At 35.6% G+C, this 23,323-nt stretch overlaps 3 protein-coding genes across 5 annotated transcripts; 2 read left to right on the top strand and 1 right to left on the bottom strand.

Moving 5' to 3' along the window:
* Nucleotides 1–480: 480 nt before the first annotated feature.
* LOC120253047 (pre-mRNA cleavage factor Im 25 kDa subunit 1) lies at nt 481–3,251 on the top strand. Of its 2 annotated transcripts, none has more exons than XM_039261297.1 (7): nt 481–680; nt 780–825; nt 1,998–2,091; nt 2,383–2,453; nt 2,575–2,661; nt 2,758–2,868; nt 2,945–3,251. In XM_039261297.1, the coding sequence occupies exons 1-7, from the start codon at nt 538–540 to the stop codon at nt 3,014–3,016; spliced, it is 624 nt and encodes a 207-aa protein (XP_039117231.1). In that variant the 5' UTR covers nt 481–537; the 3' UTR covers nt 3,017–3,251. The 2 variants fall into 2 exon arrangements, with proteins under 2 accessions (XP_039117231.1, XP_039117230.1); XM_039261296.1 differs by having other exon boundaries at nt 2,380–2,453.
* A 53-nt stretch (nt 3,252–3,304) lies between these two features.
* Nucleotides 3,305–16,800, bottom strand: LOC120253043 (myosin-17-like). Of its 2 annotated transcripts, XM_039261290.1 has the most exons (39): nt 16,532–16,800; nt 15,142–15,270; nt 14,810–14,953; nt 14,575–14,720; nt 14,280–14,436; nt 14,096–14,154; nt 13,788–13,947; nt 13,514–13,663; nt 13,279–13,415; nt 13,014–13,160; nt 12,812–12,913; nt 12,485–12,542; nt 12,300–12,401; nt 11,226–11,263; nt 10,922–11,048; nt 10,673–10,843; nt 10,100–10,231; nt 9,889–9,998; nt 9,711–9,771; nt 8,926–9,103; nt 8,530–8,735; nt 8,232–8,351; nt 8,043–8,141; nt 7,641–7,862; nt 7,093–7,232; nt 6,859–6,976; nt 6,734–6,784; nt 6,554–6,634; nt 6,288–6,458; nt 5,651–5,806; nt 5,325–5,531; nt 5,025–5,165; nt 4,886–4,956; nt 4,692–4,791; nt 4,555–4,611; nt 4,401–4,457; nt 4,228–4,308; nt 4,028–4,110; nt 3,305–3,934 (listed from the first exon to the last, which is right to left on the bottom strand). In XM_039261290.1, exons 1-39 carry the CDS (start codon nt 16,532–16,534, stop codon nt 3,811–3,813), a joined length of 4,596 nt encoding a protein of 1,531 aa, XP_039117224.1. In that variant the 5' UTR covers nt 16,535–16,800; the 3' UTR covers nt 3,305–3,810. The 2 variants fall into 2 exon arrangements, with proteins under 2 accessions (XP_039117224.1, XP_039117225.1); XM_039261291.1 differs by lacking the exons at nt 15,142–15,270; nt 16,532–16,800 and having other exon boundaries at nt 3,801–3,934; nt 14,575–14,710; nt 14,810–14,946.
* Nucleotides 16,801–19,537: 2,737 nt separating this feature from the next.
* On the top strand, nt 19,538–21,578 carry LOC120253049 (uncharacterized protein At4g33100). The gene is made up of 3 exons (XM_039261301.1): nt 19,538–19,709; nt 19,807–19,891; nt 21,273–21,578. The coding sequence occupies exons 1-3, from the start codon at nt 19,621–19,623 to the stop codon at nt 21,357–21,359; spliced, it is 261 nt and encodes an 86-aa protein (XP_039117235.1). The 5' UTR covers nt 19,538–19,620; the 3' UTR covers nt 21,360–21,578.
* Nucleotides 21,579–23,323: the final 1,745 nt, after the last annotated feature.

Here is a 23,323-nt window from a genome sequence, read left to right as displayed (position 1 = left end):
TTTACAGTGTTTGTTGCGCCAAATTTAGTTTTTTCTCATTATGATTGGACGGGCTGGTACGTAATTTCATCTACAATCCGTTCTAGGAAATAAAGTTTAGAAATAAAGAGTAAATCCTAGATAGACCCAAGCTAATAGATAAATGACATGGGTTATTCTGATTGGAGAGACGATGCTGTTCGCTGTTTATTGAGGACAGCCAATCAGGAGAAAATCCACAAGAATCCTTAGCCTTGGTGGGCCTCTCGGGCCCGGATCAAGTCAGACTACAATATTCTAAAGTGACCCCCTAGATAATTCCGAAAATGATAGCTATATGCCGTGGGAGATCCTGATTGGTAAAACGAAAGCTGTTTGCTGTTTATAGGAAACAGCGAATCCCAAACAAATTGTTGAGCTTCGTGGGTCATTCTCACCCTGCCACGTCACACTATCACTTGTTAACCGACCAAATCCCCGCGCATATCATCCTCACTTCCCTCTTCTTCTTCTTCTTCTCTTTCTAATTGTCTTTTGAGTCTTGGTTTTGGTTGAGCGATGGAGGATGACAATGGAGGCGTTGGCCATGGCGATGTCGTGGATGTATATCCTCTGAATCGCTACTACTTTGGCTCCAAAGAGGCGATCTCCAAAAAGGATGATGATGATCTGGTTGATCGGATCCATCGTTTAAAAGCCAAGTACGGTTGATTCTTTGATCTTGGATTTTTAGGGTTTCTGTTTTTCTTTTGATGTCTTCTTGATTTTGTTGTTGATGTTGTTGTTGTTTTGATTGTTAGTTATGAGGTGAATGGGATGAGGGTTTGCGTTGAAGGGGTTCTTCTGGTTAGTTTCCTTGTATTCTTCTTTGATTCTCTTGATTTCTTTACGTTTTTTTCTTGTGTTTTGTACATGTGATTGATGAGGGTTTGAGGTCTTGAATTTGCTTTGAAGTAGAGGGTTTTTGAGTAGCAAACAAGCTCATAATCATCAATCTTTCCACTTCTCTGTTTGGAATATAACCTGCTTTTCTTTTGTGAACTAGTGATCATATCATGAAGGAAATTTCCTTTGATTAACAATTGTAACAATATCGTAATCATTTGAAATTTTGTTATGCTTATTGGTAGCATTGCTAATTTTAATCTTATATAACTAGTGATTTGTCTAATTTAATGGCTTGCAAACTTGAGGTAGTACATTCTGATTGTCACTTCATTCTGAACAAAGACAAAGAAATGTTAAATTTCACTAGTTGATTTTATTGACTTTGTGATCAGATTTTCTCCAATTTAGGCTCACTTTCAAAATTATCATTCCACTTCCAGAGTTCAATAGGTTATAGAGAAATAAACATTGCCCCAACAGAGCTTTTGATGATAGGTTGTTTGTATACATTTAATTATAAATTTCCTGGGGAGTGGAAATTCTTATATGCATCTTACTGCTCATACATGTTATTACAGTTGAATTATAGTGTGACCCACGGGTTATCATTCCCCTGTTGTTGATTGAAGATTATATATAAAAAAAAAAAAAAACAAAGGATAATGGACGGAGATTTGTCATAGATCTCCTCTTCAGTTGAAGAACTGATGACAAGATGTCATTGATCATTTGCTCTTTAGAATGTTATGTTAGAATCAGTACCACCTTGCAAGTGGTTGCCTGGTGCTACTACATCAAGAGCCCAGTTCTTAAGGTTGTGGTAGAGCATGCTTGCTACTTATCTAGTCTAATCTAAATTTTGAGGTGGTTAGATTTCATGTGGAACAAGTTGGGATAAGTGCCATGACTGACTGATCTCCCAGTTTGATTAATAATTACATGTTAGTGCAGCTATCTGTCTCTTAATATGTTCATTTCATGGTGGCACATGTTTCATGCTGCTGTTGTTTCATCAGCTGTCAAATCTCCTCCTTTTGCTCTTCCAGGAGGCTGGGATCAAGCAAGTTATTTATCTCGCACTGTTTAATGATAGTTGTTTGTAATGAAAGCCATACTTCTTCTGGAAATAGGTTGAATTATTGGGGCGCCCTCATGTGCTGTTGTTGCAAGTGAAAAATTCATTTTTCCGACTTCCTGGTGGCCGTTTGAGGCCTGGTGAATCAGGTTTTTACTCAACCAGTACTAAACCCACTTTGTTTTCTATTAATTGAACTGCATTTACATCTAGTGTGGCAAAAGCTCTTGTTCTGTCAGAATTCAAGAGTCATTGTTAGTGCCCCAATAATACTACTACCCTTACTTTGTTGAGTGAAATCAGTCCTAGAAGATTCATTCTTATCTTGAAATCTTCCAAACATGTTCTCCACATTAACTAAATGTTTTAAACCATTGAAAATTCATGGTTTTCAGCTGAACATGTATAGGGAACACTAATGTGTTTTGTTTTTATAGTAGTTGAAGGATTGAAACGCAAACTCTCAAACAAGTTATCCCCCATTGAGAGTACCACGAGCGACAACTGGCAAGTAAGGCTAGCTTGAATCTTGATGCTCCTTTTTCACTTTTTTTTTTTCTTGTTAACACTTGGAACCCAAAAAAACAAAGGATCACAACAGCTATCTAAATGATGCTTTATATAATTCCTAGGTAGGAGAATGCATTGGAATGTGGTGGAAGTCCAGTTTTGATACATTACCATATCCTTATTTGCCCCGAAATGGTTGTAGGCCAAAGGTAGCTACGTCCCTTTTTTTCACCGGTTATCATCATCATCATCATCAATAATAATTATTATTAATATCAGTGTGATCAATGATCATGATCATCCAGGAGTGTATAAAGCTCTTTCTGGTTAGGCTGCCAATCAGCCGCAAGTTTTTTGTGCCGAAACATATGAAACTGCTGGCTGTGCCATTATTCCAGATTCATGACAATTGCCAGGTACCATATGGGAATTTTTGTATCAATATATATATGAACTAAACAAATTGCTCATTTCAATCATTGGATCATGCAGACATATGGCCCAGTCATTTCTGGAATCCCCCAAATGATATCGAAATTCTCCCTCAACATAATTCAAGGATGACACAACTCTTACTCCCATCATGTTTTTGTATACATTTTATTAGTTACCCTTATATCAAATTCAAGATGGACAACAATAGTTAAAAAGATACCCTCCATTTCTGTTTTACATGTATTTTGCACTGGCACTAGATAATAAGACTATAATTACAAGGCTTGATGTAAAACTATTAATTTGAATGCTCTCTATGTCTTTCTGAGCTCAAACCAGCATAACAAAAGTTATCTAGGAAACACTGCATGATAATGTTAAGTAATTGTCTGATAACTATAAAACATAGATGTTGCCTTTTAAAGTCCCAGCAAGCAAAAAGAATAATATTATATTACATATGAATATAGAAGAACTTACAAATATGACCGCTATTGCTTCTATTGTAAATTACATTGGAAGCAAATACACTGATGACAAGCCAACGTATTGCTAGCTCTAGGACCCTTTGGACTGAAACCAGACCCTGGGTTTAATATAATAGCAGCTCAGAGTCACTGAGGGGGCCTCCGTGGCCCCCCAAATAACTCAAGCGTGCAAGAAAAAAAATATTAAAATAAGTAAATAAAGAAAAAAATCAATCAAATCAAATCCAAGATATGCTAAAACCAAATAAACCTAAGATGCAAGGCTATGCTGACCAGCTGAGTTGGTAGGAATAGAATGATGTAGTACTTACTACTTACATGAAAGCTATGGGTGATGGAATAGATATATGCACAGGTTGTGGGAAGGGAAAGACAAAGGGAGAAAAACAATAGAATAAGTTTGGATGGTTGAGGACGGCATGACATTGAAAACTATCATTCGGTCCTCTGTAGCAAGAAAACAAACCCTGAATTCTCGCGAAGCAATGGTGGTGGATCGATATCGGAGATCTCTATTTGTGTCAGTGATTTTGAGATGTCATCCACTGAGAATGGTATGCTGCATCATTCATTAGATGGGTGAAATCAAATGCCATTTTCATTCAATCTTTGTACTGATACTGATGTTGAATGCAAAGTTATTAGAACTCACCTTGAATCATCATCCAACAGAAAGGAACTGCTCACTGCATTGTTGGAGTCCTCGGTCATCATAACCCTCATACTTGCAATGACCTGAGACAAAGTTGAACTTATAGTGTATAATTACTAAGGAAGGCCTTCAATAACTTATACAAGCAGAAATGTAAATTGATGATCAAGAAAAAAACAACATCAAGTTACAATACTTACATCAGATGATACACTATGAGTTCCGTATTTGTCATCCCAGTACATGGTGCTGATTCTATACAATTGCTGTATGCTTAGCACCTGTCAACAGTACAAACAACAAGCATCTGAGGATTGAAGCCAAATAAAAACTTGCTGACAAATTTTTGTAGCAAAAGAAAATGATGACTCACCGGGCACAAGTCATTTGTTATTTCTTTCAGCGTCTTCTTGGGTTTTTGATGTATCACCTGGTAACATTGCAAAGACACAAAAGATAGTAGTACATCAGGAAGATGATAGCCACATAAGCAGTATAGTTTTGGTGATGTTCATCATGTAACATACCAAAAATCCTACAGCCTGTCTGATATGCTTCAATTCCTCCCATGCTGAACCTGCGTACTGCATTGCAAATATATATATATTTTTTTTAGCAAAGCGTTCAGAGTGGTAAAAAAGAAAATTGAGGGACAGAAGCCAACCTCTTCTGTTGCATCATAGCACCACCTTTCTAATTCAGCTAATCCTGCTTTCACATATTCACCATTACTGAATGAACAGCACTCGCGACGCAAGAGAAGACTACAGAAATGGAAAGGAAACACAATAATTACTTCATAAGTTTAAAAGGGCACAAGAAATTGCAAGAGAGAAGTGTAAAACAGGACAACACTACCTGTTGAATAGTTGAACATTTATAAATGAAAATATCTGAGTGAACACCTTCCGAACTAAGAATGGGGGAACCTGTAAAGCTCCAAAATGTGAGTAATTCAGATTTTCATTGATAACTTGCAGCATGATGTAAAACTTACAAAGTTAGCTCTCATTGTTTTCAAATAATTTGTTAAGCTTTTCACAATGCTCTGCCAATGTGCAATCAGAGCTTGCTGGGCCATGGCATTTGCTTGAGAGCGTGATCCTTTTACTAAACTTGCACGGGATGTCCGAGGTGCCTGTATTATGAAACCAATACAAAATTACTCATCTATAAGAGTTTCACAAGGTATATTACAGTCCCCGATCAACAGTATGCAATACATAATAGGATCACTGGTTATTAATTGTGCAGACACCAGTCAGCCAATTTTAAATGACAAGATTTCAAAAATTACCTGGATACACAGTCCAAGCAATGGGGATATCTCTTTCTTCAGATTATCTCTTATCATCCCATAGATCTTCTCAAGAAACGCTGTAAGCTGCTGCTTAAAGAGCAAAGCTGGATATTTAGCTTCAACTTGGCGCAAGTCACTAAACCCACTAATCATCCGACCATTAAGAAATGGAAGTCCAGCACTCTGAGGAGAAGCTCTCATTCCCTATCGAAAATGAAAACAATATGATGCACAGGTATATGAAATTTAATGAAACTACACAAGAAATATCTTTGATATTAATTTACTTAGAAGAGGACATATAGAAGGTTCTAATTTCTTACTTGAGACATCCTCCCAAATAGAGAAGCTGATGATGTTCTCCGCCTTTGTGGAGTCAAACTAGCTGCACCACTTGCTTTCAAAGTCCTTTGTAGGAGCAATAGTAATGTAGCTGAATTGGAAAGCCAGTATGACAATGCATCATTGTTATCCTGGGTCTGGAGCAAATAAAAGATAAGAAAATCAACAATTTAACTGATAAATACTGAAAGAGACATCCTGAGGCAATTTGTCTCATGCTAAGAAGAAACCATACCCATCACCCACCAGCAATGGAATGAGTTCAGGTATGCGCATAAATGTTTAGTCCAAAAAATGACAAGTAGTTTAACAATGAACACAACAGCATGATTTTGGATTCAGAAAAATCAACAGCAAAAACCTCCCATTGAAGGCATGATCTCTTTTATGATTGGCACTCAAACTGAGATGAACATCAAGAGCCCAGTATAACAATTAAGATTTATATGATATTAACAATGTAATTAAAAGTCAGCAACCAAGGGCGCAACTTTCTAAATGCCTCAAGTCTAGTGAAAAAGTAAAGTCAACAGATCTGATGATAATTTGATTCTGACATTAGAAGAAATTGGTTCAACATTGACAAAGAACTAAGAGTTCAAATTATGAATTCTATACCTCTATGGCTGAGCCTATCGTCTGAATTATGCGGTCAAAAACGCTAGTCCTTTCAACTTCAAATGATCTCCAGTGGAGAAGAGATTTGTATATGAGACAAGCAGCAATAGGCCTTCCTCCAGAAAATCCCAGATCTTGTGAAATGCATTTAATCAGCAAGTCCTGATTCTCCTGTACCAAGAAAGTACGATGTGAGGACATGGAAAACAATTATTCTAATACTGATATCTAACCTCTATTGACTTCCAAATACATCTTAAATTCACCTGTTGCTTCTCATTGAGTGACTTTTGTGGTTTCTCTTCACTTTCAAGTTCCTTTGGATTTGGTAAAGCAGGACTCAAATCCTGGAAATTTTTCCAAAGATAACACATCCCGAGAAATGTCAGCACACCTTTTACATAAGATGGCACATGCATTCAATAGATGCCCGACACTGCACTTACCAACGCAAGTTTCGTTTCATTGCTTGCAACATTCCCGTTATCTGGAGTCCTCTGTTGACAAAGAAATTTGACAAAAGTAACTAAATATTGTCAATAATCAAAAGCTGGTATGCCATAATTCAAACCTGGATTATAGTCGATTTTGGACGCGCAGACAGAGCTCTGGCAGTTGGTGAAATGGCAAGTGCCTGCTGACGAAGGACTTGATTCTCTGATTCCAAGTTGGATATTTTCTCTTCAAGCCTGTTTAAATGAACAAAAGAAAAAAGTGTACATATTTATACACACACTTCCTAATTAAACAAAACATATTTTCAAGAGATTAGAATAAAATGATCCACTCTTAATATCAAAAGCACCTCTGAGCGCTATCTTGAAGCTGATCAGCCCTTGTCTCAGCATCCTCGAGTTTCTTCACTAGTTCACTATTTTTACCCTGAGCCTCAGCATAAACTTTCTTGGCCTCTTCAGTTGCCTCCCGTTCAGATATCAGCGAAGTCTAGAAAGGTAGCAAAACAGTGCATGAAACGAATGGCATGATGAAGTTATTAAACGGTGGATCAATTAACAAGAAATCAATGAGGATAAGCCATAAGAGTTAGATTAATCCAGATGGCGCCTATGTTGAATATGATGAGGATCATAGTCTTATGCTAGCATGATATAGTCCAAGCAAGTAAACCAAAGAAATTATGGCCAGCCTCAAAATACTCCTATACAATATTCCCTCCAGCGGTCAAGTTTCAAGTGTACATTGGCATAAGAAATCAAAGATGCAATGCAACTTGATGCGATTACAGGTTTATTTTCATTTTGAATCCTGCATTAAATGATTGAAACAAGAATCATAATGCCCTAGTAAAAACAACAGCATTAAGGCAGTAACATAAATTGAGATCATGGTTACCTTTAACTGTTCAACTTCAGCAGTTAATGAATCAATTTTCTCTGTATCTTGAACTAAGACAGGGGTTTCCTTGATTACTGGAGGTGCATCTTCAATAGCTTTCCGAGCAGCCTCCCGTTCTTTAATAAGCAAAGAGTTTGCTTCCTCTACTTGCAGTTGCAGCTCATGCAATGTCTCCTGCAGCTTAGCAATTTCTTGTGCCTTCGCCTCCTCCAAATCAGTCTGCAGCCGAAGGTAATACGATTAGGTTTTAGTAAAAATTCGATTTCTCATAATTCACTACAGGATTAGGCACTTCAGTGTCTAACTGGAAACCAGAATGCTGGCAACAGCACTTTTTCAAAAGATATTATGGGACAATTTAGTTTTTACAACAGACAATTAAGAAGAAACAATGGTTACCCTTAGTCGTTTCTCCAGAGACAATCGCCATGTCAGTTCTTCCACACGCTTCTCAAGTTTGTCTTTTGCCTCCTTAAGGGCACCTGTTTCTCTTGCAGCCTGTGAATACACGAACAATTAGGTTTGTTCGTCACAGAAAATCAGTGAATTTATAATTACAAAAACGAAGAGATTGAGGAAGAAGAAAACCATTTTAAGTTGTCTGAGTTCTCTCCTTGCAATTCTCTGCCTCCATGCACACTGATAGGTGAGGGTCGCCTTCTGTAGATTCTTATAATATGAATAATCTCTGTGGCAACGCCAGTATGCCTGTGGGAGATTGAGAAAAGTGATGTCAAAACAGAAGCAGAGGCCATATATGAACAAATGGAACATGTAATCAGTAAACTGAACAATTGGTGAACACATGGATGAAGGAGACACTGTTTTGCCAAGGATGGACATATCTCCTTTTCATGAAAAGATGAAACAAAAGAAAAATGCTTACCTGTATTATAATTGCTGCTTTTGTGCGTTTTCTAAATCTAAATTCATCACGAGCTGTCATTGCTCTTAAGCCAGTCTGCAATGCAATTGCAGATGATCTGAGTGTTGTATAAGATTTTCTAGCAAAATACCGGCGTTCATTCTTCTGAATTTTAACAGCAGCTGCTTCACGTCTCATGTGCTCATACAACTTACGAGCCAACCTTCCTGCAATGGATACCATAGGGGGTAAAATCTCACCCAAAAAAAATAAGCACTTTGATTGTGATAATAATTGAAGTTCAGCATACCCTAGAATCAATTGCATCATAGATTTTTAAATAACATAGTAAAAATAAGAACATACGCTTAGGCTAGCCTGTAACAGATCATATGATTAGACATATTCTAACCGTACCTCTCCAGTGAGACTGCAAAAGAATAGCAGCTTTGCGCATCTTGATGAATTCCTTGCGAGCGATATGGGTCCTAATTTGTCTCTGGATAGTTCTGGCTGCTCTTCCCAGAACCTCAGCTCTTCTTGCATCTAATTCAGCCATCTGACCAGCTCTCAGGAATACCTTGGTCTTTCCAATCTGGCAGCAACAAACAGCCATTAATATTAAAAGAGGGTTTCACAATATCCACTTGGCTGCCATACACCCGGAAAAGAGTAACAATACTACGCCAATGTGATACCTATGACCTTATCCACAACATAATCTTCAGATGTACAATGATGACTTATGCTAAATGATCAAACCCAAGCAAGAAACTCAGTAACATACGTGCAGTTAAAATTTTCACAGTGGCCCTTGTTTACCACCACTTGACAGAGGACAAATTCCTTTCATCAGAAAAGTAAATAAAAAGAACCAAACAAACTTCATAATTTGCCTTTGCCAGCATATGGATAAAGAATCTCACGTATCTGGCACTAGTTAGCTACTCACTGCCATGAATTTTATAGAGTTTACTTTGATGTTACCCAAAAGACCAAGCAGGAGCAGGCATTATGAGTTACTACAATTAAGGGATCAATAATGTTCAATCTGTCGAATGACAACATAACTTATAACAGTTATAAAAGTATGGGAATTCATACATCCACAACATAGTGGAAGCGACTATAAATAATTTATTTATATAAAAACCTTTGAAGGAAAAATAAGAAACAAGTCATTTTGGAATTATTTCCTTTACCTGGTAACCTAGCAGACCCTTCTTATCCAAAATCTTCTGACAGGCGACCTTGTCATCATAGCTTCCAGAAGCAAAAATTTACATGAATCCATATATAAATTCGATAAAAAGAATCTGAGCTTCCATGCATTTTAGATCTGACTAACACTTACTATATTAAAAGTAAAAAGACACTTACTTTCCTTCCAGTATTTCAGGGGCAAGAACACCAAAACGATGTAGAAACTCATAGAATGTTCTCCTGGTTGGATATCCAGCACAGCTGATTCTAATCGCTTCAAGCACACCCTACAAGTATGAAATGAATTTTTTGCAAGGGAAATAATCTTTAGGAACTTGCAAAGGAACACTTAAGAGATTAATATAGTGTGCATCAGTCTAGATCTTACTCCACAACGGAGCTGTTGGATGATATTGGAGTTCTCAAATATAGCGGGTTTGAGAACATTGTTTGGCTTTACACATCTGATATAATGAGGCTCAGTGGTATTCAATGTATCCATCAAAGATTGAAGTTGAAGCTGAAATACAGATTTACCCAAACTCAGTCCAGGAATAAAATAATACAAGTACAACCGAGTCACATAAAGTTTACATATGACATAACATTACAGTTCAAGCAAACATACAACAGTTCAAGTCATAGTGTCAGCATACCACAATAAAAAAAAAAAAAAAGTCAAACGTAACATGCAAAGCTAACATGATTCTATATGTAAATATTTTGCAGCGGGGAATCATTGAGAATCTTCATAATTGTTTACACATATGTTCGCTTGGTGCTGAAATTATATTTATTACTGCCGATCACACAAAATGAGCCAAAGCTATTTAATCACATCCACAGCAACAGCAAAACAACTAGCAAAAATGGTGAAAAGGGTAAGAAACAAAAAAAATAAAAAGTATTGGAATTCCTACATGTTTCAAATTTTCATGCAAAAGAAAATAAGTAATCAAACCTTAAATCGTGACCCTATTGAAGAAAACTTTGAAGACTTTGATGTCTCCTCTGGAAGCGGTGGGAATAAACCTGATACAAATGGGCATTTGGAAGCATTGAGTAAATCCTGATGTTCTGCGACCACGTAGTCTTTGTTTTTATCTAGAAACTGATCAGCTTGATAAGTCACCTATAAATAAGATTAAGACATATCAAGATAGAAGTTCTTCCATATAAAACAAAGATACCATGACCAACATATGCTTACATCTCCTGCATAATGACAAATGGTAAAATCTGTGCGTGAAAGCTTTGGCTTAGCAAACCGCTTATTATTTTTAAATGTTGTGTACAACTTCTGAGCAAATGTCTCATGTGTTGACTTAGGAAACATGCTGCATAACACATCAGATAACAAAAGAAAAGGAAACATAAGCTTATAACAAAGACATATTATCAAATAGAAAAAGAGCATTCACCAAGCACATCTTTTCCCCTAAACAATCTTAATCTTAATCAACGAAAAAGGGAAATGCCTTGAAACTGGAACATATGAAACAGAGGCTGCTTACCAAGCTTCATCAAGAAGAGAAATTATACCACCAGGTTTCTGCAAACAAAATGTTAGTATCACACCTGTCTTAATGTAAAGTAAATAAAGGAAAGCAAATCCATATGTATGACAGAAATAAAAAATTATAATTTTGTAAAATCACTAAAGAAAACTTGTACATGATAGCTCCTCTAACATTCTCCAATTGTCTTAGTATAATTTCTCAACATATGAGAGTTCATCTACGAAGGGTCATGCACAATATCCAAAATTCAAAAAATTCTTCAAAAACATAATATCCTTTCAGAACCTTGAAAAAAAATCAAAGCCAATAGTTTCACATGCATGCAATCATTAATCTCGAGTCGTTTATTCTGACTTCAAGATGTAAAGTTCAAGAATTCTCTAGCAGTAAAAAAGAAATATTCAAAAGAATAACTTGCATATTTAGTAGTCAGTATTAACTTATATTTCAGACAGCAGCAGCGAACAGATAGATATTACAAACATAATTGGCTTATTTATAAAGTTGTCAAAAACATTTTTAGTTGATTGTTAATATTCAGAAATTAGAAAGGATTTCTGTAGAATAGTACAAGCTATTTCGCGACATTGTAAAATGACCTGAGAATGTGCCATAAAGAATAACAGAAAAATGTATACATATATATATATATATATATATATCTCGTTTTCACTATCATACTTGTGATCAATGATTTTCTCAGCATTTGCAAAAATCTTTCCTGGAGAATCACACAAACGAAGAGGGGTATTCTGCAACATATGAATAATGAGGAAAGAAAAGGGTATATATTCCCTTGTTGGCATGATATGATTTTTTTTATCAAAACTTAAAAAGATGGCTTGCCACAAATATGATTGTTTATCACAAGGAAATTGAAACATCTCTTTTGAAGAAGAAAAACACAAATATGCAGAGTGATAACCTCACATGATAAAATCCTCAGATCCGCAACCAAGAAAGTTAGCATTCAGGAATCTAAAGTTAATGTCATCAATTTTCAGAAGGAATGTTCATTTGTTTAAACTTATCTTAGCAGGGAAAACTTCCTTGGTTGGTAAAAGATACCTTCTCAATTAAGTCTAGAACATCTTGGTTATCAACAAATTCAATATAGCTCCAATCAATCTCCTCCTTTGTATACTCCTCTTGCTCCATTTTGAAGACATGCTGAAAACTTTTACATGTTAGTTTAAGGAATAACCAAAGGTCCAAAGCAAAACTGAAGATTGTCCTGATAAAATCCACCTCACCTGGTTGAAATGTTGTTGAAGCTTTTCATTTGTGAAGTTGATGCAGAATTGTTCAAAGCTGTTTAACATGAATCATGTAAAAGTCAAATATCACTGGCATTACAATGCTTTATGCAGTATTTTACCAGCCGGTCAACCTTTAAAATTTCTAAATCTAATCATTTCAGAATATTAAGGCTACATAATTACTACTAAAAACTTTTGCAGCTTTTTTGTTCAGTCAATAGCTGCTATACATATAAGCCTTGTAGAGCATTCTAAAATTATGCCACGATGACATTTGTAAAGTATTTAGGTATAATGTAAACTGTCACAGCCAACTCATACCTATTACATTTGAAACTTTCAAAGCCATATATATCAAGTACTCCAATCAGCGACTTCGAGTTTGGGTCCTGTCCAATCGACACATTGATCTTATTTACCAGCCTGCAGGCAGAATACTAAATAAAATATCACTCCATTTACTAAAAGATAAAAAGGGCATGCAAGAACCTTAAAAACTTCCCTCAAAATTGGAGGTCATTACCAATCAAATAGGCGAGAATACAATGTCTTTGCAAGGCCATCCCTGCTGACAATTGCAGAAGAAGGATCAAGTGTCCTGGTAATAACTTCTTCTGGTGTCACCATAACACGTTTAATCAGTGCATCTTCCAAACCCTGACCATCACACCTGTGATAGACATACATGCATTGCTTATGAAACATAAGTCTGCCGATCACGAAGAGAAGTAATTCAGGTCTGAAGATGCTGCAATATGTTCAATAAAAAATTAAAGAGATAGATTTACTTCAAAAGTTCAGCTGTCATATTAAGATGGAATCTTGACTTTTCATCCTTAATGACCGAGGAATCTATCTCCTTCCCCTTTGCAAAGTCAATATTCCCAATATGAAGAATAGCAGCCACAACCCTGAATATTGCCTCCTGGAGATGCATTCAAATATTATTTTCATAGAAAAAAAAATTGATAAACAATTTACCACAACGTTTCATTTACCCTGAAATATGTAAAAAGTGCATACCTGCTCCTGCTCACTAATGCCAACTATATCCATGGCCCTTCTGGTTGCTAGATATTCATGAGAATCATTAACATCATCCAATTCGTAGCAATTTGACTGATTAAGATAATGGAAGGATTTAGGATTCCCTAATTTATACTTCTCAATATCCTGCAAATTAAAGGTGAAGATTTCATCATGCAGGCCCTTCTATGATCTTGTCAGCATTGCATAAAAGAGGGGAAAAAACTAACATGAACAAGTGTGAGAAAGGCATAAACCAACACATGCATACCTCAGGAGGGGCCGCACAAAGAAGATAAAAACAATGGTAGTTTCTCTCAGGATCATTAATTTGGCAGACACGGGACCTTTCTAGCAGATAGGTTCGTATGGCAGCACCAGAAATCCTCCCACTTTTGTCAAATTGAATCTCAACAAACTTACCAAAGCGACTTCATGAACAAATAGAAGAAGATGCACTGAGATAGATTAGCATGATGAAACACAATGGAGCATAAAAGACAATAACAAATTACACAAAGCTGACGCTACAAATAGCAGGCTGGGTAGGCTTCAGATTTTGCATAAAGAAATGCCTACCTTGAGTTGTTGTTACGAACAGTTTTTGCGTTCCCAAATGCTTCAAGAACTGGATTAGACTGAATTTAAGACAAGAAAAGAAATTTTAAGACCCTTGGCACTCCATGCATATAAGATAATAGAACATTGTTGAATATAAATGGCAGGAACTCTAAAATGACAAGCAAAAAGTTATTTGACTTACCTCAAGAACCTGCTGCTCAACCGTTCTTCCCTCTATTCCAGACCGTCCTCCCAAGTATGCAAGATATCTCATGAGCATCTTTGTTGTTTCAGTCTTACCAGCACCACTTTCACCACTTACTAAAATTGAATTGCTCTTGCCTTCATTGATCATTGCCCTATTTTCTTATGGAAGAATGAATATCAAAAGAAATAAAACTTGACATAAATAGATGTTGAGTGATAGACGAAAAAAGAAAAAAAAACAAAAAAGAAAAAGAAAAGGAAAAAAGAAAAAATAGAAAAAGACAAATCACCTGTATGCCACATCTGCAACTGCAAAAACATGAGGGCTCAGCTCCCCAAATCCTGCTCCTTTATATTGTTCCATCATATGGGTGTCATATAAATGGGGCAGCCTTTGGAACGGGTTTATTGCGATCAATATATTTCCTGTATAGGTCTGAAATTTCAAAGAAATGTTGTAGTGTCATGAAAAATAACTGCAAGTCATTCATCCAAGAATGCGGTGCAATAAAGGAAATGTCTCACATAGATTTCATTGAGCTCATATCTGGTTGCCAGATTTTGTAAAACTCCTGGTTCATGCAAGTAGGACAATTTCGTCATATCATCCACTCCACCAGGTGGAGCTTCTGTGTCTTTTGGAAAGACCTTTGATAATTTTGCAACCACCTGGAGCATTTTGCCACATGATTAGGAAGCTACATTTGTATGCAAGGATCATTAAAGAAATGTTAGATTTTTCAAATTCAGTCAGTGACGGATCATCAAAGTGTATGCTTTATTTTATACTTTGATGGACCTAAATGAGGTGATAAAAAAGTAGAAGGAAAAAGAACAAGCTGATAAGTAGCACATACCGTTTTCCCATTGGTAGCACGGACATGGACTTCCTGATCATTGATCCGGAAAACCTCACCATCAATCCAAGCCAATGATGGATCTTCAACCCAGACATGAGAGCCTAGAACAATGTTATCCGGAGCCCCCTGGCAAAGGATAATTAAGTAAGAATGACAGTTATAAAGAACAACCATGTGAACTCTACCCATCTACCCATTGTTCAAATCCAGCTTCCTCATGGAACTACTTTGCACAAAAAATAATTTTGACCTTTAAATGTGATCCAGAGTCTGCTTCGTTCTAGAAGCACAATAAAGTCCATTGTCTTAAATGATGGGATGCCAGACAGCAGCAAGAACATATTTTCTCATCGACAAACTCATACTGCAGGCATGGTACTACACATACCACCAGAAGGAGATGAAAGCATTGGTGGTTAAGTTAGATCATCTAATCATGAACATACCATCTCTTCAAGGTCCATTCTTGTTATCAGCACTAGTAATGAATGTCTAAACTCAAAATCCCCCCAGTCCAATTTCCTTCTGCATGCATCACATAGAATTATCAGAAAAAGCATCCATTGATGATTCAATCCTCCTAGGCCAGTAGTCCATCAACGTGGGGAATAATTAAAGGGAGCAAAAACCAGGTTAAATCCTGAGTACAATTGACCACCTGTATCACTTTCTCAACAAGGAGTTGAACAAGTCAAACCATCAAAATAAACGCATAAAACTCATAGTCTACCCAGGGTGTGGCTTGCATCTTGAAACAAAAATTATACTATAAATCTAATAAATGGAGATTTGCAAACTTGACCCAAAAATAATTTACAAGTATCAACGTTCCCACCAAGTGTCCCATGATTGCTCATAACTGAATATCCAATTCAGTGCTCACAATAAGAAACCTCAAGAGGATCCAACTCCTATCATAATTTCTTACTAGAAACATCGAACCATGAAATTTCAGTTAGCACAAACCTTCCACACCAAAGGCAAAACTTTATCGTATTGCTGACCGGCACTCCTCTGATAAATGGTGATATAAAAGCAACCAAAAAGCATCACTTCTTGATATCCAAACTGCCCATACTTCTCACCACATAATCCCGCACTAAACCCTCCAAAAGCAGTTCAATCCTACTTCCCAAACCCAAACTCCGCTTGGTTCCAAGAATGTCCAAAATCCACACCAAAAGGCAGTGATCCTTCCCAACCAGATTCCGCCCCCATAATGGACAAAAAGATAAAGCCCTACTCACGGATCCAACAAGAAACCCTCAACAAAAAAAAAACACAATTCCACTCCCCTTATACAACACCATAGATCAACAAGCTCATCCACAAACACAAACAACAAATCCAAGAAAGCAATCAAGACAAGGGTTTCAAGAAACCATACCATCGGTCATCCGGGGATCAGGGCGGCGGCGGCGGAGATGATTTGGAAACAAAGAAAAAGATGAAGAGATCAAAAGATGACGGATCCAAGAGGTGATGATCAATGATCAAGAGTCTATCGATCTTGAGAGGTGGGATCGATCTCGCAACGATCGAATCCGCTCACTTTTCTCATATGAGGTGGGTCACCATACAAGAGAGGGCTTTCGTGGTCTCCACAAAGAGAGAAGAGAGAATGGAAGCGCAGCGAGAGAGAGAGAGAGAGAATGGAAGGGTGAAAAAGGTGAGAAGAAGGAGAGGGTGGTAATTAGCATTCTTATAATTTAGCTTGCAAGAGTTAATGTTGAAAATGTGTCGGCGCTAGTCGATATTTAAGGGGTATGGAATTTACTTAACTATCCCTAACTAGCGTTATTCTCTATGTGCTATGTGGTGAAGTAAATTACTGAAATACCCTCAAATATTGTTTAATTTTTTAATAGGAATTTTTTAAATTGAGAAGAACTGGTACATTTGTTCGGATTTAAAATATCATAAAAAAAAAATTAAAACCCAATAGTATTTGTCATATCACGAAAAATAATAATTATATGTCAATGCGCAGACTGAATCATCAATTCCTTATCTATGTGCATACCAATAATATACATAGTATTTTTTTTGTTTTATTAAAATTAAAATATTTTATGTATATATATATAAATATTTACATGTGAGGGTTTTAATTTTTGACAAATATTTATATTTTGTCTTTCTATTTTCATCTGCTTCTCTAAACCTAGTTTCATTTCAAAGTTTCAAACACAAAGCACCCTTATTCATGCATCATAATAATAATAATAAATTACAGGGGCATGCATGTAAAAGCACAAGATTTAAAACTAGTGCAACAGAGAATGGCATCTACGTAAATAGATTTCACTTGGAGGGGCAGAACGAGGATTTCGGCGCCTACCATGCCGCCTCTAATGGCTAACAATGAATACAAAATAAGTAAATACCACTCCGAGGCTGCACCGAAATTACTCATTAGTCCTCCGTCTTGACCACGTGACTTGACTGTCGGAATTCCCAATCTGTTGGGTTCTCCGAGCCTGACAAAAATTTACCCGTTGTCTGACATAAATACCCTCCATTCCTTGAACACAATGGACACGTGTTCTGTTGTGAGTGGCTTTCTTGGGGTTTGCGATTGAGGGTGTTTGCGTCCTTGCGTGCTTTCGAGAAAGATATTTGCTGAGAAGCGTTGGATCGGAAATGGTTGGCTGAGATTGATCAGAGTCTTACACGGCACGTAAAAGGACGTGCTCGCTTGCGAGGAACTCGTGGGTTCCGTGGGTTTTAAAATGTTTGGTTTAGTGTTTAGTTAAGCGTTTTTTTAAGTAATTAATTGCTTTTAATTATGTTTAACCTCGATTTGGGCGTAACGGGCCAGGCCACACGAACTTTTCTAGATCAGGGCCCAAATCATCATTTTCATAGGTCTGTTGGGTCTGTTTGCAGTATTAAAGTTTGATAGTTTTTATTTGGAATTTTTGGAGTCAACTTATTTCTTATTTAATTAGGATAAATAAAAAAATATTAAAATTGCATAATATTTATAAAACGAAATAAATTATTAAAATTGGCCAGTTTGAAAGAGAAAAATACTTTGATTAGCTGGTTATGGAATATAAATATATATAAATGATATTGCAAGTGGGTTTAGTGTTAATATTTGAATTAAATATCTAATTATGAGCTCATGGCATGTTGCCAACTTGAAAATGTGTGAAATAATGGATCATTTTTTTAGTTTGTTTTAAATTCAATTGTTTAATGATTGGAATATTAAATGAAGACTATTTTATAAAACACCCAAATGACTTGGATTCCATGTATTTTGATTGTGATTGATAACATTTGGGCATGAATGATGAATTCAATATAAATTATCCGTGTCAATATATATATATATATATATGTATATGTGAGTAGCTCTTATGGACAGTCTTAATTGTTATTTGATTCTTATTTGATTGCAAACCACCAAATCACAAAAAATCATCCCAACATGTATAAAAAACACAGATCGGCACCATTCAAGGACCACATTTTACTACTATTAAAAAAAATAATAATAATTTATATATGTCCCAATATACAATCAATAAGATTGTTATGGATATGTGATTTATCCAATTTATAATAAAAATAAAATAAATATTCATATTTCATATTTTACTCATGAATATTAATTAAATTAATTATTTAATTTAAGGTTAAGGATTATAAATTACTTGTTTTCTAACAAATAGCCAGTTTTTTCTTAATTTTTCACTATTATAATTTTTAAGTGTTAATCAATATAAAAAAAACAACAAACAGATCGCGATTTATCTAGACTAATATTTTTACATAAATTACAAAAAAACTTTAGGATTTATTGAGCTATAATAAATATATTTTAATTTTATTTTTTTAAAGTTGACAAACACTCATATAAAAATGTTTCAATAGACAGATATACAGCGGTGCACCAGTTATAGTGATTTAATAACCTATAAGGATTTATTACTTTAGTCAAATTTACATGAAGTGATTAAAATCTTACAACGTGTACAATTTTTTTTTTAGGAACAAAAAAAGCTAATAAATCAACCCTATTATACAACTCTAGCGGGGAGAAAAACGATATCCTTCAAGTGGAGAAGTTATAAATGCTGAATACATAATAATGCTTTAATATTTATACTATACCATATTATACAGTGTATATATACTATGTACAATACTGTCGATCTAGACATTTGATCTTATCCGTTCACCATTCTCATAAACATTTTACCACACCATGTAGTAGGTGTCCCATTTCAATATTTTTTTTTAAATATCACAAATTATTTTTTAACAAATTGAACAAGCTATTCATCTCTTTAATTATCCTTGATAAATTAATAAATGCATATACTAAATAAATTTAAATTTAAATTTAAATAATAGTAATAATGAAAAAGGGCACAAGAGTTGGTGCGTTTCTCACGACAGTGGACGAAAGCGGCTTCACAGCTTTCGAGGGTTTTAGAGGTTCACTCAAGCTTGAGACCATCAATGGTGATCGATAGCAAGAGTAGGGCATCAGCTTCTCCGACTTCCGCTTGTGCTCAACTTCGAGCTGCCTACAATGATTGCTTCAATCGGTTCTTCTCCTCTTCCTTTTTTTTTCAATCAATCATTCTTGTGATCTTGATTTCATGTCATCCTGATTTGGTTCTTCTTCACCCCTTTCTGTGCCAGATGGTACTCGGAGAAGTTCGCAAAGGGGCAGTGGGACAAGCTGGAGTGTGTTTCCGAGTGGGACAAGTACCGAGCCTGCCTTGCTGTATGTCTCCTCTCCTCTCTCTCTCTCTCTCTCTCTCTCTCTCTCTCTCTCTCTCTCTCTCTCTCTCTCTCTCTCTGAAATTCTTTGTATATCTGTGTAATTATATCTAGATTTGTTGTTTTGTTTGTGTTTTATGAAACACGAGTTGAAAAAGTTGTGATTTTTATGTGGAATTGCAAGTGATAGCAAAGACATTGCACATCCGTGTGTAGCTTGAGTGTTGTGGCTCTAGATTTTATAAAGGTTTCAGCTTGGAGAGGAACTAACTCATGGTTTAGCTATTTGTTGAAATTCAAATGCAGCACTGTTCTATCTTAGCAGATGGTTTATAGTCGAGATAAATGTTTGTTTGATGTTAATCATATTGTTTGATATTGCAAGTCTTGAAACCTGGGGGCTTTGCATATATATGGTTTAGATTGTCTACATAAAGTGCTCAAGCAAAAAGAATAAATGGATAGATGGTTAAGTGATTGGAAATTAAATTGTTGTATAGGTTATCATGTTAGCAGGAAACCAATTGTTCGTATGGAAAAAGCTATTATTCTAGGCAGCTGAGTTCAATGATAGGTACTAGATAGCAGTCTCGTAATAGATTCAACGTGGGTTGGTTCAAGTCTCATCACTTTTAAGGCATTATTGTTTTCATTCTACCTTGAGCTCAAGAATTAAGTATTGGCAATAGTCCTTAAATCCAACTTGAGAAAACATCATATACAACTGGAGACATGAGGTGAAATATGAACCGCTTAGAGCTTGCTCAATTATAATTCTGATCTAAAGTCACAAAATTTTTTCTTGATTTTAAGGGTGTCCAATGTGAGTAAAAGATCCCCAAAAGGAACTCTTGTTGCCTTAAAATCACTGAGTTGTTAGACTTTCACTAATACAGATAAAAAACAATTAAACCAAGAAAACTCATGAGTCTATATAAGGGTCTGAACATCTTCAAGTCTAGTGCATGCACACACCAAAAAAAATAAAATAAATAATAATAATAATAAGGGAAGAAAAACATTTCAAACGGCTAAATCAGCCAATAGTGCATCCAATTCTTATACTATTTCATCTGGTTACACTTAGATGTGACCTTTTTGTAAAAATCTCTACTTCATATTCAGCTCCTGGAGAAAATGTTACTTGGCTTATTTTTGTTGGAGCCACATTTAGGTTTTATTGGCCTGCAGTGTATACTGTAGTGACCGAAAATAATCAAATGGTAAGATTCGAATATGCTTCTTTCTTGTCTATGGTGTCAATAAAAATAATTTAAACTGTGAAAATTTGCATAACTTCTGTATTGTATGGTGACATCCTTTTAATTTTTTTTATGATATGTTCCCTTCATTGTTTTCAACATGTTGCTTCTCATTGTATGCAGCAACATTTAGAAGACCAACACTTGAGGTCTTTGTTACTGGAACCTGAAGCATCTGTATATTCTATTAAGGATGATACTAACTGCTGAGTGATGCTAGTGTCGTTTCCCAACGGTAACCTCTATTTCTCATCCTTAAGCTCAGTCTTGTAACTGTCATTTAATGATTTGAAAAAGTTATAAGTTCCATCTAGCAAGTGTCCATTTTCATCTGTGGGCGGGTTCCCAGTGGCTTATACACTTTCACAACTATTATCTTTTGAGATTGATTTGTATATGTGAATATATTTCTGGCATTTCTTGTTTTCATGTCTTTTAATTACATATTTATTTTGTGATGATTGGGGAGACACTTAGATGTTACTAATCATCCTGTAGCACATGCCAATGTTATCTCTATTACTTCACCAATATCGCTTCTTATTTTCTGCAGTGTTACTATGAAGTTCTGGCACGATTTAATGAAACTATCATAAATGTTGAGCAAATTCTCGCACATTTATGCATTTTATACTTTTGACTTGTATATATATTAAAATTTAATTCTTAGCAAAGGCTGGGATGCCTAGCACCTCCTAACACAAGGCAAGTTTTTTCATTTGGTTAAAGCATTGTTTATGTGAGATGTGTTTTTTTTCCTTGCTAAGAGTTGTGATATATACTCATCATTTGTGATTGACTAACAGTTACAGATACATCTAAAGATCCCCACAAACTCATTCAAGGGGCAAGATCATATATTCAGTGCTGAACCCTTCATAAACATTACTATTAGGTTATTTAATATTCACTCCATTAGAAGCTATAGAAGAGAATTTATTTGAGTTGGTGGAGTACATCATCTCAGTTCACAATTTGTACTGCAAATTATGTTCGTCCTTTGAATGGTCTACTTTGAGAACCTTGCAAAATTGGCATTGTAATGAAATTTCCAATGGCAATAGCATCTGGTCAATTTGATTTTGATGTTATTGACTAATCAACATGAGCAAATTGATGAACATAATATGAATATGGAGTATTTTATTCCTATGGTCTGCCTGCATGTTTCAGAGGGGGGAGTAGGAATACTCTCATTTACTTGTATTTCCCCAATTGTCATTAGCAGCACATGTTAAATGAGATAATAAATAAATAAATAAGACTTGAACCAGAGACCTTCCGTGTGTTAGACTTAGAGATGGCAATAATATTCAGGCCCGGTCCTACCTGACCCGACCCGAGTTTGACGAGTAAAACCTGATTTGACCGGGTTTCGGGTCGGGTTCGGGTAAAACCCGACTTGTATGAAACGGGTGCGGGTATGGGAATTCTAATACCCGACCTGTACCCGTACTCGACCCGAAATTAAAATTACTAAAATATTTATATAATATATATATACAACTTAACAATTTAAGGTTTTTTATTTTTCCTCTTTGTTTAGTATTGTAATTTTACAATAATTTTATTTTATATAAAAATTATAATTATTTTTAAGTTATTTTTCTATAAAAAAATATATTTTTTATTAAATTTTTTAATATGAGGCGGGGGCGGGTATACCCGCGGATACCCGATTACCCGTCGGGTGCGGGTATGGGTTGGGGTTTTTAAAATCCGTTGGGTTCGGGTTCAGATAATACTAGTGGGGTAACAGGTACGAGTACGAGTATGATAAAACCCGCACCCGATCCGACCCGTTGCCATCCCTAATTAGACTAACGTATAATCAACTACACCATGGCACCTTAACATGGGCTGTTAAAAACTATACTAAAACTTGGTGTGCAAAACCATTTGATTAGCACGTTGATTAACAAAACTGATTAACAGTATTTGTGCAGAAACCAGAACTAGCAAACATGATTAAGGCAAATATTCTCAATTAAAGATTAATTAATACTAAACAATAACAAAATCATAATAAATTTTGAATTAAACAAAAGAAGTGCCCATAAAAGAAATGAAGACTATTCTAATTTCAGTTAAAATCCGAATCTGAAAAACTGAACAAAAAAACAATAGAAAAAGTCATTGATAGAGACGTGAAGCAAGACTTCACCTCAATTATA

This window comes from Dioscorea cayenensis, chromosome 26, assembly GCF_009730915.1.
Source record: "Dioscorea cayenensis subsp. rotundata cultivar TDr96_F1 chromosome 26, TDr96_F1_v2_PseudoChromosome.rev07_lg8_w22 25.fasta, whole genome shotgun sequence".
Taxonomy (NCBI): domain Eukaryota; kingdom Viridiplantae; phylum Streptophyta; class Magnoliopsida; order Dioscoreales; family Dioscoreaceae; genus Dioscorea; species Dioscorea cayenensis.
This window is presented reverse-complemented; position numbering and strand designations above follow the sequence as displayed.

Coding starts and splice junctions, on each gene's coding strand:
- LOC120253047 (XM_039261296.1), top strand. CDS start 538: ATGGAGGATGACAATGGAGGCGTTGGCCATGGCGATGTCGTGGATGTA. Junction 826..1,997: donor GCGTTGAAGGGGTTCTTCTG/GTTAGTTTCCTT, acceptor TTCTGGAAATAG/GTTGAATTATTGGGGCGCCC. Junction 2,662..2,757: donor GAAATGGTTGTAGGCCAAAG/GTAGCTACGTCC, acceptor ATGATCATCCAG/GAGTGTATAAAGCTCTTTCT.
- LOC120253043 (XM_039261290.1), bottom strand. Junction 4,458..4,554: donor GACAGGCTGTAGGATTTTTG/GTATGTTACATG, acceptor CAATGTTACCAG/GTGATACATCAAAAACCCAA. Junction 4,111..4,227: donor CTCATAGTGTATCATCTGAT/GTAAGTATTGTA, acceptor ACTTTGTCTCAG/GTCATTGCAAGTATGAGGGT.
- LOC120253049 (XM_039261301.1), top strand. CDS start 19,621: ATGGTGATCGATAGCAAGAGTAGGGCATCAGCTTCTCCGACTTCCGCT. Junction 19,710..19,806: donor TACAATGATTGCTTCAATCG/GTTCTTCTCCTC, acceptor TTTCTGTGCCAG/ATGGTACTCGGAGAAGTTCG. Junction 19,892..21,272: donor AGTACCGAGCCTGCCTTGCT/GTATGTCTCCTC, acceptor CATTGTATGCAG/CAACATTTAGAAGACCAACA.